This window comes from Musca domestica, unplaced genomic scaffold (assembly GCF_030504385.1).
Source record: "Musca domestica strain aabys unplaced genomic scaffold, Musca_domestica.polishedcontigs.V.1.1 10, whole genome shotgun sequence".
Taxonomy (NCBI): Eukaryota; Metazoa; Arthropoda; class Insecta; order Diptera; family Muscidae; genus Musca; species Musca domestica.
Window position 1 is genome coordinate 10,220,714 of NW_026712115.1, and position 15,225 is coordinate 10,235,938.

General features: G+C 36.1%; 1 protein-coding gene across 1 annotated transcript; it reads left to right on the forward strand.

Moving 5' to 3' along the window:
• Window positions 1-13,438: 13,438 nt before the first annotated feature.
• On the forward strand, window positions 13,439-14,179 carry LOC131804569 (uncharacterized). Its single transcript, XM_059127608.1, has one exon. The coding sequence runs from the start codon at window positions 13,439-13,441 to the stop codon at window positions 14,177-14,179; it is 741 nt and encodes a 246-aa protein (XP_058983591.1).
• Window positions 14,180-15,225: the final 1,046 nt, after the last annotated feature.

Here is a 15,225-nt window from a genome sequence, read left to right on the forward strand (position 1 = left end):
AGTAGTTCGCTTTTTGTGTATTTTTGATTTCTCATGCAAGTTATTTTCAGCGTTTCGGTAGAATGGAAATGTTGGTATTTTTTACCCAAAATTAGTGGTCCATACTACACGCTTTCCTAAACTCTAATTTCATGCCAGATGTCGTGTTCCTTCGTTTCTATTTCTGACCTTTATAACGGCTGCAAAATCAGGAACATTTTTAATTGTTGGTCCCCTAAATATATTGCGGACATCTTTGAAAACAATAGGCCTAGCCCTTCTGAGCCTAACCCTATCCTTGTGAAAATTTTCGTGAGGATCGGACGATTACTGCAATCTGTATATAATAACCCCAACCTGTGTTGTAAGGTGAAAAAATAATACAAAATATAAGTTAAATTGAAGTAAAAGTCGCATGCGATAAAAAATATGAAAGAATAAACATATGTTACAAAATCTATATTGACATCTTTTTTGATAAGAGGACATTCTGAATTGACCAAATTTGTCAAAATCGGTCCAGCCATTCTTATGATATAAGCAGATTATGATATAAGCTAACATCCCATTCTTTTGTATATACACATTGTATATATTTCGCTATATATATTCGATATATTTACTATTGACATCTACATAACGGTCATAATTAACCTGTTCGTCTATTTTTGACTTCGCCTGTATTAAAAATATTCGCGGTTAAATGGAAAAATTGACTTTTGTTCAACACAACTGTTATGGTATATTTCACCCACTAAATATTACCCGATTACCATCAAAATTGGAAGACTTCTGCCCATCCTGAAGCTCTAGCCCCATGCTAACTTCCGCTTCGATTGGTTCATAATTATGTCCTGTAGAGCAACTGCAAAATCAGGAAATTTTTCAGTTTTTGGTCCATTTCAACCCCTAAATATTATGCGATCATCTCCAAAAGCAATAAGGTTCTATTTTGGCTCTAGCCCCATTTCCACTCTAAATTTCGTGAAGATCGGGCAATAATTGTAGAGTGATTATAAATTAACATGTACAGACGGACGAACGGACGGACGGACATACATAGCTAGATCGACTCAGCTCAGCGAGATAGGAAGATCCATATATACTTTCCTATGTGGGAAACCAATATTTCGAGGTGTTACATAATTTTTGGCCCAATCAAATGTATAATACTCCCAACACATAGTGTTGTAGGGTAGAATATTCTTCATTTAATGATATTACAATTTTGAATATTTATTATCCGAATAATGATTAAAATATTTTAATCTTTGCCTAAAATGCTTAAACAATTTTTCACCGGTGAAACTAATATCCCATGAGTGGAACCAGCACTATATAACTATAGTCTCAATATAGTATGGTGATGGGTATACCATACTATGAAGGGTAATAGATATTTAAGACCCTACAAAGTATAAATACACTTGATCAGAACACAATTCTATATCTGTCCGTCCGTCAGGCAAAATAACTCTAACTTCGGAATGAAATGAAGTGGATTGATAAAATTTTAATCGAATGTATTTTACGTCTGTAGAATTTTTGGTATAAGTTAATGTTTTGGTAGAGTATATGATATAGTCCCACGCCCTTTAATGTAAAGGGCGTCCCAACTAGAACGCAAATTTTAAATTGGGCGCCATTCGAAGTGTCATTGTTTGATGCAAATTGATGTCTCCAAAACTACTATGCAGCGAATTTTGACGAACAATTTGATCCTCATGCATAAAAAGTTCATTCGACTCAGGAACTGAAGCCATGGACAGCGAACAGAGTTCGTTAATTGGGTATTGGGGAGACAACATGTAAATGCTGATTTTGGAGTTAAAATTATTTTCAGTGGCGAGGTCCAATTCCATCTTGATAGCTTCGTCAATGGAGAGAATTGTCGCATTTGGGGTGAGGAAAATCCTCGAGTGATTCACGAGAAGCAAATGCATCCTCAACGTGCACTATGGGTGTTGTCAAGTGCAAGCAATCAATGGTGTTCCTTATCGAGAAGTGATAACAAATTCTTCTTGCCTAAATTGATGAAATTAATTTGGAGGGCATACGGTTTCAACAAGGTGCCACCTGTCATACGGCCTGAGAAACAATTCAATTGCTGCATCGGTCATTTTCCGGTTGTGTAATTTTGCGTTTTGGAGACCAGAATCGGCCGCTTAGATCGTGTGATTTACAACCTTTAGTTTTTTTTTTTTTTTAGGTTTCTTGAAGTCGATTGTTTACGCGAATAAGCCAACGACGACTCAAGCCTAAAAAGAGATCATTGAACACTGCATTAATGAAATACCGCAGAATTTATGCAAAACTGTCATCGAAAATTTCACGTTATCTGCACGTTATATTGTTCCATACATAACCTCTACTTTAGGATATAATCATGTCTCAAAAAGAAAGGTTGCTCAACTTCCAGTAAACTAGGAAAATACAACTCTGTACTGGAGTCTTATTATGTCAAATAGACTTTTTAGACATGCAACAATTGGTTTTGTTTATTTTTTTTTTTCACAAAGTTATAATATTGGGGAATTTTGGGATTTCTCCACAAAATTGAATCCAAGATAGTAGAACCAGATTGTTTTATCCCAAAAGTATACATTGTGTTTTCCGTTAACGTGACAAATATGCATTTCTGTTGTCTCTGAATTTGACATTATTTGAAATTATTTTCTTTTTTATTCAAAACAATACACACATACATACAAATTGTGTATATGTTTTGACAGAATAGGGACACCAAAAGAAAAAATTGTATTTGGAGGATAGTTTTGTTCTACCTTCTGTAATTGTGCCATGGATATAAAAAAGATTCATAATTTTATACCGTTCACTTTGGAAAGGAGGGTGTATTAAATTTGTCATTTCGTTTTTAAAACTTCTAAGTATTCGTCATATACCCCATTAATTACATATATTCTTGATCGGCATAAGTCGATTTAACGTTGTCCGCCTTTCTTTATGTCCGTCGGTCTCTCTGTTGATATTACGATACAGCCCACTTTATTTTTTACGATACAGTCCGCTTTATTTAAATTTGGCAAAGGAAGTTTGGTATTGAAAATTAGATATATCGGACCATGTTTTGGGATAGTCCCCATATTATGGTAGCTGCCGATATTCGGAATTTTAATGGTTTTTAGTCAAAATTTTCCACCAATTTGTCTAAAAATTGGTATTTATGGTTCGTTATGGGTAATGGGTTCCAGATCCGGTGGCAGAACGTTGAATAATAGATTCTAAAACCGGTGCCGTCTTGGTCAACGGTTTCTATACAAGGGTTCGGTATTTGATATGTAGACCGATCATCGGTATTTTGATCATCCTAATCACATTTACCCACGAAGTTATGTCCAATTTGGTATTTAGGACTCGCAATAAATTTCAATCTTAGTAGTATAACATTTTTTTATAGGCTCCTGTTTTGGTATGCCCCATATAACGGCCTCACCCACTTTATGGTTATTTAAAGCTCTAACTGCATTCTCCTACCGATCCTTCTGTAGTTTGTAATAAAAATTGAACATATTTGAATCCAGAAATTTTTGTATACAAATGTTTTCTTTATCTTATGGTGGAGGGTATTAGAAGTTCGGCCCGGCCGAACTTAGTGTCTTTTAAGTGTTTTTAAATATCTTTATTTTTCGGTTTGAGTCATATTTTTTTCAGACCTCTCAAATAACTTGCTCAATTTTGTTCAAAGAGTGAAACTCACTCGAATTCGAGAGAGATCGCACCTGGGAGCAGAAGAAAATTCGAACAAACTGAATATTTAGATGTCACTTGAATATCAGTGAGCATATTTTCCTCGTTTTTGAGTGGGAAAATTCTTTCAAAATCGAGTAGATAGTAACCTCGCCGAAAAGTTTTTTAGTTTCTGTCATATCGTTGTTGTATTTCTATGTGTGTGATTTTTTTCTATACAAGATATTTTAATGTTTTGACAACCTTTAGCCTTCAGTAAATATTTAACAATGGAGCGGGGTAAAAAAAAAAATAAAATATTGAGAATTTTGGAATCCGTATAAAGAATTATGGACTTTCCATTAATGCTCCCCACAGTTTTATAAATTCCATGGAATTTCCACCTCTTCATCCATTATTTTTTCTTTATTATACACAATGTGCTCTGAATGCCCTTCGAGTCTATTATCACCAATCCTGGGGACTAAAAGCCCCCATAAATCCTTTTCTGCTGGGAACGTATGGTACTCGTCGATTTGTTTTGCGTCGACGATTTCATTCTTTCCATTCGCATTTTGATTGCATTCGAGACGTTCAACTTGACTTCCGTTAGATTTCCATAAATAAGACGACAAAGTCACATATGGCGCAAACACCCAGTGTCATTCCAGTAGCTTAGCGTACTTGCCACATTCACATTGGCAACAATCTCGTTCACACGAGTCGGGGATGCGAAAAAAAGTGCTTAACAATGACAGAAGAAAAAAACGCCAGATTCTCACACCCACATCCAATGATTATTGCTGATGAACACAAAAGTTCAGTTACTGAATGGGGGGAAAATGAAAGAATATAAAAAAGAAAATAATAAGAAATAACCTCAAATATGAATGAAATGGGGGGCATAAAAAGGAAGAAAAAAGGAGAACTGATTCGTACAATTGAAATGGAAATCAATGTGGGCGTAGATGAGTTACTTACTGAGATTTTTATTGTTTTGTAGGAAAGTTTTTTATAACTTCCACACATTGAGAGAATGAAGTGCTGCAGGGATGGAAATGTACAATTGGACTAAGATAAAACTGTAAATTTATAAAGAAATCTGCAAAAAGACGTTCAATGAAATTTGAGTATGCATTTCTAAGAATAGTTTACGTCCATCGAATCCAAACGGTACTACATTTCGTATATTTGATGACTTGGACGAATTTCAAAACTACTGCCTTATCTTTTCTTCCGAATCAAGAATTACCTTAAATAAAATATAAAATTCCTATACCTTACAGATCCCTCAATTACAATGTCGTACCAACAGGTAACATAATTTACTTTTCGTTCCTTCAATGTTGGAATTTAAAAAAAATCAGTTATACCTTGGTGGAAGGTACAAGAGCTACACAGAGGCATAATTTGAAAGCAAGTCTGCAAACCGCTTCAGAACCAAACCGCCATTTCTGAAAATGAAGTGATTCAAACCATTGTCTAAAACCTGTTGAACCGAACCAAAAACCATATTTCTATGTAAAAAGGTTGGGTTCGGCGCAACAAGTAATGCGCCAAAATTGGGATTTGTGTTATTTTTTACTAGGTTCTTCTAGCATGCAGTTAAAACACATAATTAAATCTTTTTATGCTATGAATATGTTGGCAATTGTTTGGAGACTACGCCACATTGACTAATTTATTTAATTTCGGCAAGCAGTTTGTGTGCGGAACTGTGTATGTTTATACTACCAAGTGTGAGACCCACATCCAATCTTTCTGTCCAAAACTTTTTCTCCATTTATATACCGTAGGAATCAACAGGGGCCACAATATCAAATTATCGCATTTGAGTACTATCCCTTCATCTAATACCAAATTTAGTAACATTTAGTACGCATATCTTAAACAATCTACATATCTCCATCCTAGACACCATTAGTGATCCAAAATTAGTTCCAATTAGTATTTTCCGAACAATTATAGTACCAAACAACCTCCATATCCCAATACCAGATACCAACTTGGACTTCAATGTCAAATGTTACCCCTATCCCCTTAGCCAATACCAAAGTACCATTTAGTACCATTTAACACTTTTTGTAGAAATATGGGACGCATTTTTAAACTACAGCCAAATCTCAGAAACAAATGCCATCATCTAAATATCACATTTCAGGATTTTATCTCTATCTTTCTTTGGCCCATTCCCGGCGAAGTGCTTGCTTGATGTAATCGACACTTTTGTATTTTTTGTGCCAACCTTGCTTTCCAAAATACTACAAACACAATAATCCAAAGGATTGGTATCCGGAGATTTCGGTGGCCATTGTGCGCTGGAAATGAAGCGAGGAACCTCATTTTGTAACCATTCTTGGATGGGGCGTGCTGAGTGCGATGGTGCTGAGTCCTGTTGGAATGTCCAAGGTCTGCGGCCAAAATGTTTGTTTTGTTTTTATACCCTCCACCAAAAAAGTATGGAGGGTATATTAAGTTCGTCATTCCGTTTGTAACTCATCGAAATAATCATTTTAGACCCAACAAAGTATATATATTCTTGATCAGCGTAAAATTCTAAGACGATTTAGCCCTGTCCGTCCGTCTGTCCGTCTGTTGTAATCACGCTACAGTCTAAATGAATTAAGATAGGAAGCTAAAATTTTGCACAGACCTCTCTTTTGTCTGCAGGCAGGTCAAGTTCGAAGATGGGCTATATCGGTCCACGATATCGTATAGCCCCCATATAACGGTACCCCCGGTATTCGGTATTTTGATGATGTTGGCTACATTTTTCAACGGAATTGTCTGAAAATCCACACAAGGAGTTCCTTGTGGGTACTTTATACCTCGGCAGAGAATTATCTATATAGGTCCACAATATCGTATATCCCCCATACAACGGTACCCCCGCGGTATTCGGTATTTTGATGATTTTATCCACATTTTTCAATGTTTTTCATTTGTACACAAGGGGTTCTTTGTGAGCACTATACCCCCCGACAGAGAATTCTCTATATAGGTTAACGATAACGTATAGCTCCCATATAACGGTACCCCGCGATATTCGGTATTTTGATGTTTTGAGCCACATTTTCCAATCGTATTGTCGAAAAATCCACACACGGAGTTCTTTGTGAGCACTTCACCCCTAAAACGGAATTGTCTTTATAGGTCCACAATATCGTATATCCCCCATATAACGGTACTCTCCTATATTCGGTATTTTGATGATTTTAGCCACTTTTTCCAATGGAATTATCTGAAAATCCATACAAGGTGTTCCTTGTGAATACTTTACACGCAGACATAGATTTGTCTTTATAGGTCCACAATATCGTATATCCCCCCATATAGCGGCACCTTCCTTTATTAGATATTTTAAAGATTTTAAAAGAATTGTTAATGGATTTTATTTATTTATTTTTTTTTTAATTTTTTTTAATTCGTTCCAAATGGTGGAGGGTATTCAAAGTTCGGCCCGGCCGAACTTACTGTTTTTTTACTTGTTCAGAATATTTTCGCGATAATATTCTGCATTTATTCTGATGCCACGGTCGATTAATACGAACGGAGAGTGGCCATAGGCTGTTATGGCGGCTCACACCATCACTATGATCGGCGCTTGAGTTCTGGTGGCGAGACGAAGGTGCACATTTTCAAGTGACCTCTTTGGCAAGCAAACACGACAATTTTGTTTGTGTACAAACTGTTGGACAACGAATGTTTTCTCATCGGAGAAAACCAAATTCGGCAGTTAACCACTTTCGGCCAAGCGAAGCAACTCCTTAGCTCTTTTGAATCTATTTTCTTTCGGTTGCGGTGTAAGTTCTTGCACTGTTTGGAATTTCCATCGACGCGGGTTTCGATCAAGTCGCTTCTTTACTTTTCGAACCATTTCTGCTGATGTTGCTGTTTTCTTCCGTCCACTTTCTTGACGTCGGGCTACGCTACCAGTATCACGGTAAATTAAATACTGGAGTGCTCTAACGATAGTGACTTGTGATTTTCCAGCCAATTATAAAGAAATCACACTATCATGCTTGAATTCCATCACGAATAACTTTTTTCTGGAAAATTCCCACCAAAATGCTTTTGTACGCTTATAAACAATATAATGAGCTGTCACTGGAATAATTTTAATAGCTGCCAGACGAGTGGCTGAGAAATGACAGCAGTCTGAGTTGGCTGCATTTTTTTCATCTCACCCTGTATAGAGATTTTAAAATAGCAATTAACCTAACAAAAAAAACACTGTTCGAGCCGCCTTAAAACCCGTTTCAAAAACCGAACCAAGGTTCAAAGTGTAGTGTAAACCACTGAACCGAACCAACTCAAGTCGGCAAGTGGTTTGCAGCCCTGGTTAAAAGTTCCAACTATAACACAGATTTGCTCGTTTTGATTTGGAAGTGAAACATTCTAGCGAGCGGGAGTGATCGATTGTTTGATGATTTTTTGCTGAGTGTGCTTCCAAGATTTTCGTTTTAAGCGAGAGCCCTTTCGAGTCACTACTGTTTTAAAAATGATAGTTGGAGTCGAGTAGCTTGAAATAGAGTAAGAGTTCGCTCAAAGAGTAAATTTGATTTAGAAAAAATATTTTGTTAATAGATTTGTGAGTGCGTTTTGTACTAGTTTCGTTTGCAGCTGTGGGTTGAGAAAATATACATACATACAAATACGACAACTAAAAGAATGCCCGACAAGAGTAGATTCTTCTCGATTTTAAAAGAACTTTGCTCTCACTCTAAGAGGAGTGAAACAGGTCCGGATTTATTCGAAAAATTGAGTATGTTCGACGTTTTCCTATCAAAGGAATGCTCCCTCTCGAAGGTCCGATTCTAACGCTTACAGATCGTTCATTGCCAATGTTATACAATTCTGTAACATTAATATCTTTTCATACCCTCAAGATACAAATTCCCAAAAAGTCCTTCCTACAACTCTCAAAAGTGACACGCACACATCTATTGATTAATATTCTATTTTTTGTATCTTTTAGTACTTCTGGTACCCAAAGAGTAGGAAATTAAATGGACCCTGTTTATTCCCCTCCCTGAACCCAGACTTAACAATGTTGTTCACCTTAAGTACTTTGAAGTAAAAAAGTAAAAAATTCCCTTCACACCAACAGTGACCTATACACAATTTTAAAGTTCTTGTTTTTTCCCAAGCACTCAATAACATCGCTCCCCTTTGCACCCATGGTACAATAAGGAAGTAGCACAGCTTCATAAAACTACAGAAATACAGCCCTATGCTATGCCCGCTTCCTGTCAGATTCATTAAAAATCATATACAACAAGTTGTTTCATTTTTATACCCTCCACCAAAAAAGGTATGGAGGGTATATTAAGTTCGTCATTCCGTCTGTAACTCATCGAAATAATAATTTTAGACCCAACAAAGTATATATATTCTTGATCAGCGTAAAATTCTAAGACGATTTAGCCCTGTCCGTCCGTCTGTCCGTCTGTTGTAATCACGCTACAGTCTAAACGAATTAAGATAGGAAGCTAAAATTTTGCACAGATCTCTCTTTTGTCTGCAGGCAGGTCAAGTTCGAAGATGGGGTATATCGGTCCACGATATCGTATAGCCCCCATATAACGGTACCCCCGATATTCGGTATTTTGATGATTTTAGCCACATTTTTCAACGGAATTGTATGAAAATCCACACAAGTAATTCCTTGTGAGTACTTTACCCCCTGAGAGAGAATTGTCTATACAGGTCCACGATATCGTATATCCCCCATATTTTAAAGATTTTAACAGAATTTTCAATGGATTTTATTTTTTTGAATATTTCCTAATTCGTTCCAAATGGTGGAGGGTATTCAAAGTTCGGCCCGGCCGAACTTATTGCTTTTTTACTTGTTTTTTCTTATTTTCCCCCATTTTTAAAATGAGTTAATAGCGCGAAAAATTAATGAAATGCCTGAATGTTCTCTGAAAAATATGATCCAAACTGTTCCATCCATTAATTTCATGGCTAAACTGGTTAATAGCTTTAATGCGCGAGCCGCAATGTACGTGTCTTCCAATCATTGGTTTTAAAAATATTTTGTTTTCATTTTTTAAAACAATAAACAAATACACAAAATTGGCAGAAGTCGAGCACACTTAGAAAAAGATTTTAATCAGCTGGTAGCCCCACCTTACCTTTTTATTGTACCATGTTTGAACCCATGAGAAAGTACAAATAGAATTCTTAAATTGCAAAGAGTATCATTTGAGTTTAAAATAAAATGTATAGACAGGTGTAGGTCCATAATGACAACAAACAATCGCATTGTATTTCTAAAGATCCATCTCTGGCTGCCTTGCCCTCATATTCCTCGGGCTGCCAATAAGGCATAGCAGTCACTTACGAATAGACGAATATTCGAGGCGGTAAAACTATATTATTTTAACTGCAAAAAGGCAGATCGTCGGGATATAAATAAAACCGAAATGGAACTTCAAGTGCTTCGACAGATAGTGAGAGAGATAGAGCGAGAGAAAGCTCTTAAATAACAATACCAAAGAACTTCTGTGCATATGTGGCATGGCAAACGGAAGAGATTGTGGCAAGTGCCAAATGTGTAAATAGTATTCACATTCGCAAGCCTTGTGTGGCGCAGCCCAAAGGATAACAAGGATTTTATGTTGATTGTATTCGCCACGAAAAGAAGAAAAGGGCACACACACACACATGGCAGATTCAATTTGAGAATTTATGATTTCCATAATTTTGAAAAGTTCATTCCTTTCCAGATTGGTGGTCCCAATCAGTTTTGCATATTCTTAATACATTTTCGCATTTGAACAGTTTCTTTGCAGAGAATTGCTTCCGCAAGAAGATGCGGAAAACAATTTAATTTTATTGTCTTTTGCATAAATTTCGCCATCACACTGCGCTCACTAGGCGGGCATATGGTTATAGAGGTTCTCATATATATTCACGATTTTTTCGGACGAAATATTGACATCTTGATGGAATAGAAAAATAATTGAGTCACGTATTCAGATTTTTGGTAAGGAGAATTTATGTCCTCCCATTAAAACTAATGAAATTGTATGACTTTGTCATTCATTGACTGTATCATGTGAATTACGTACACACACACACTCACATGTACATGCATGTTTGTCTTGTTATCCGGATATGGTCGAAGACATCCTGTTTGGCGTTGTTTTACACATGTTTTCAAAATGTTTCTGTTTGACACAATTGAATTGAGTTTCATTGAATTGAATCTATTTGAGTTTAATAGCTCTCGAGGGAGTTGCTCGCCATATAAACATGTAAATGTATATTTTTGTATGTAAATAGGCTAATAAATTGAAATAATCCTTTATTTCGCTGGTGAATGAAGAGAATGAGTAGTTGTATGACTCGGGTAACTGAGCGTCACGAAAATGGGCATTCAAATTGATGGGAATTGGGAAGTGCATGAGTGATTTTTACCAAACAAAATTTTAATTTAAACTGTGGTCTGTTCGAGAACCTGCACGAATCTACAAGTTTTTGATTTTTTTTTTCGATATCGCAAAGGGAAAATGGGTTATCGTGGTAAACATTTGTACATCCTTGCAATTCTTGAACAAACCAACTGTTGTTAAAATGGTTCTGGAAATTTGATAAAATTGTGCATTCCTTACTCCGCTACTATAAATCAACATAATTTTCACGAAAAATTCATCACTCTAATCCTATCATGGTAGCATTAAGAAGGTAATTTTGTGCAATTATGTATTTAAAGATTTTTAGTTTATACCTTCGAAATGTATACTCATTGAATATACACTAATCAAAGGGAGTATCGAGTTAACAAAACTTATTTTGTGGAATCACCTATACAGTTTGAATGGTAAAGTTTTAAAAAATGAGTACATAGCAAGTAGTTTGGCTGAACAATTAAAGAGGTTCTGTATGTGGGTATGTGGGAAGCGATAGAATAATGAAAGTAGCTTCGAAATACATTTAGTACAATGGTACAATAAAATCAAGGTGTGTCTCTGATACCATATGATTTTATTTTTTTATTTTATTTTCTTGTCCTATGTACAGGGTGAGATAAAAAAACTGCAACAAAGTCAAACACCATAATTTTTACATTTTTTTAATTTTATGTCGGAAATAGCATCAAGTTTTGAATAAGTTTAGATTTGTTCGAATTGGTCACCTTTGGCACGAATTATGGCCTTCAAACGGCCAATGAAACATTCCCGGCGAAGCGCTTGCTAGAGGAGATCGACACTTTGGTATTTTTTAGTGCGAACCTTGCTTTTCAAAATACTCCAGACACAATAGTTCAACGGATTGGAGATTTTACTTGCCATTGTGCGCTGGAAATGAAGCGAGGAACCTCATATTGCAACCAAACTTGGGTGGCGCGTGCTGAGTCCTGTTGGAATGTCCAAGGTCAAAATGTTTGCGTACCCAAGGCTTTAATACACCCTCCAGAATATTTTCACCATTTATTCTAATCCCACGGTCGATTAATACGAGCGGAGAGCGACCATCGGCAGTTATGACGGCCCACACCATGGCGGGCACTTGATTTCATTTTCAGTTGACCTCTTTGGCAAGTAAACACGATCATTTTGTTTTCTTTTACAAGCTGCTGGACAACGAATTTTTTCTCATCGGAGAAAACCAAATTCGGCAGTTTACTACTTTCGGCCAAGCGAAGCAACTCTTTAGCTCTTTGGAGTCTATTTTCTTTCTGTTGCGGTGTAAGTTCTAGCACTTTTTGGAATTTCAATGGCTTTACCCCGAGCTCATTTTTCAATATTTGCCGAATGGAGCCATTTTTCGGCCACTGCGATGCGAGTTTCGATCAAGTCGCTTCTTTACTTTTCGAACCATTTCAGCTGATGTTGTTGTTTTCTTCCGTCCACTTACTTAACGTCGGGCTACGCTACCAGTATCACGGTAACGAGATATATATAATAATATAGTATATTATAAGATATATATAATAATAATATTTATTCATATTTAAATGCTGGAGTGCTCTAACGATAGCCACTTGTGGTTTTCCAGCCAAATGTAAAGAAAAATTCTCACCAAAATGCCTTTATACGCTTGTAATGTGGCTTAGAAATGACAGCTGTCTGAAGTTAGTTGCAGTTTTTTCATCTCACCCTGTATATGGGGGCTATACAAAGATGTGCGCCTGCATAGACAATTTTCTGTCATAGGTAGTAGTACTCAATATGAACTTCAAATGCAAAATATGAAACAATTCCGGTCTATAATGTTTCTAATATCATAAAAATAGCGAATATTGGGAGGTACCGTTTTATGAGGGCTATACAAAGACGTGAGACGTGGACCGACATGGCCCATCTACGAACTTATCCTAATGGCAAAATACACACGTTTGGAAAGATAGCGTGATTACAACAGACAGACGGACATAGCTAAATCCACTAAGTTTTTTCCACTGAATCAAAATATATATTTCGAAGAGTTACAAACGGAATGACAAAGTGGAAGGAGGGTATAATGACACTAGTTTTGTCGACAGGTCAATCGTACATTTATTTTCTCCTAGAATACATACCGCATCTAAACAAAAATCTTACTAGTTTAGGAGACATAGCCAAAACGTGCCATATTTTTTTTTTGTTAGCTTCCACGAGAACTTCCTTAAAATCCACATTTCAAGTTGTCTGGCTTGCTTGACATTATTGCACAGTATTATTTTTTTCAAAGCCATCAAATGTCTAAATAAATTTTTAATTTATAACAATAAGGCATTTCTATTTCCAAATATTTAAATTGCTTCCCCCGTCCACATAAAATGGACATTTTTCAACGCACGTTACGCTGTCACACCTTTCCACCAAAAGAGGAAGAAATTGAAGTCTTTGAAGCAGAAACCGAAGAGCAAATCGGTGAAGAGGAACATGACATCCCTCTGGAGGAAGAGCCTCTGGACCTCAATATCTTGATGAATGAATTGGAATGCATGAAGCGACACATTCAAAAATTGCAATTACATTTAAAAACCCAAATGGAGGAGTGTCCAAAGGAAGAAGAATGCGTTGATTTGGAGGTCCTTCTTAAATGCTCGGACAACAAGGAAATCTGCTCCCTGCAGAAGAATCAAAACAAAGTTCAATGTCAAATCAATGAAATTGTTCAATGTTGTCGTGCCGCCAAGGATCACATAACGGATCTACGTTCTCGCTTGTGTGAAACGGCCAAGGAACTTTTGCAGCATCAGAAGCTCGTGGCAAATCTGGTACAATGGAAGAATAGTTTGGATCATGAGTTTGGTAAATGTTTGGAACGGTTTGAGTATTTGAAACATGTTAAGGCCGAATGGAAAGACGTAAAAGAGAAACTTCAAGAGCAAAAGAGAAACTTTTTCTTGGAACAAAAAAAGTTTGTATCAAAGAAATGTTTCGACCAGGAGAAACAGTCCATTCTTGGTGCCATCGGTGCTATTAAGGAAATGTTCAACGAACTTGTCGAATATCAATTACAACGTTTTGAATGTCTGGAGAAACGAATTGAAAATATCTCCAGTGGCCAATAATATTTAACGCGAGTGTTTCATTCATTCATTTCACTTTGTTGAGTCATTGTTCTTGTTGTTGCAATAATAAAAACGACCGAATTGTAGCTATTCAAATCAAGAAAGAACTTTTACGAAAATATGCCTTATTAACTTCGAAATTAATCTCATTTCATGTAAGTTCTACAAAACAAAAAAAAAACGTTCGTTTTTTACGCAGCAATAATAATTAAAAAATTTAAGTGTTTCATCCTGTCCCTCTTGGCGGGCTATAATGAGGACAGGAAAAGCTCGAGCTAAATGATGCGCTACAGTAAATTTGATGGGCATTGCTAATACATCGAAATGTTTGTCTATTGATTCTGTAACTGTAACAGCTTCAAAATTCAAATTGTCTTTTGCGACCAGTCTATAACTGAAAATTAAGATATTATTCCGATCATGAGGATCGGACTACCATTGCGACCTATATATAACACCACCAACACATAGTGTTGTGGGGTGTAAAAATATTACAAAATGTACGATTCAATATTGTTAGTCAAATGGAAAAAATCTCATGCTATAAAAAATATGTCAGAAAAAAAAGAAATATCACAATATGTAACAAAATAACATTAGGATGTTATTTTTTTGTTAGATTTTTGCAGAGAGGTCATTCTTAATTGGTGAGAATTGTGTCGATTTTTAGTCAAATGTGTAGAAACTAAGATCAAGCTATTTTATATGTGGATCGTTTACTATAAACGCGGTATCTCGGATAACATCATCATCGATGTAACGGTCAGAAGTGACCTTTAGGTGAATTTATGATTTTTCCAGGATTAAATTGCTAGCGGTTTAAGAGAAGTTTTGGTATTTTTTACAAAAAACAAGAAAAAAACCTTAAGTTTGACCGGGCCGATATTTTATTACCCTCCACGCTTTGGGTAAAGAAAGCGTTTTTATATAAAAATATCTCAAGTCAAAAGTGTTCCACTTTAAACTACAAACACCAGCAATACCGTTTGGATAATGCTGTTAAACTTTTCAAAAAACCAAGTTTGTGAGGCCGATATATGGGGGCT

Excerpts from the sequence above, each read along its gene's own strand:
- LOC131804569 (XM_059127608.1), top strand. The coding sequence starts at position 13,439 with ATGGACATTTTTCAACGCACGTTACGCTGTCACACCTTTCCACCAAAA.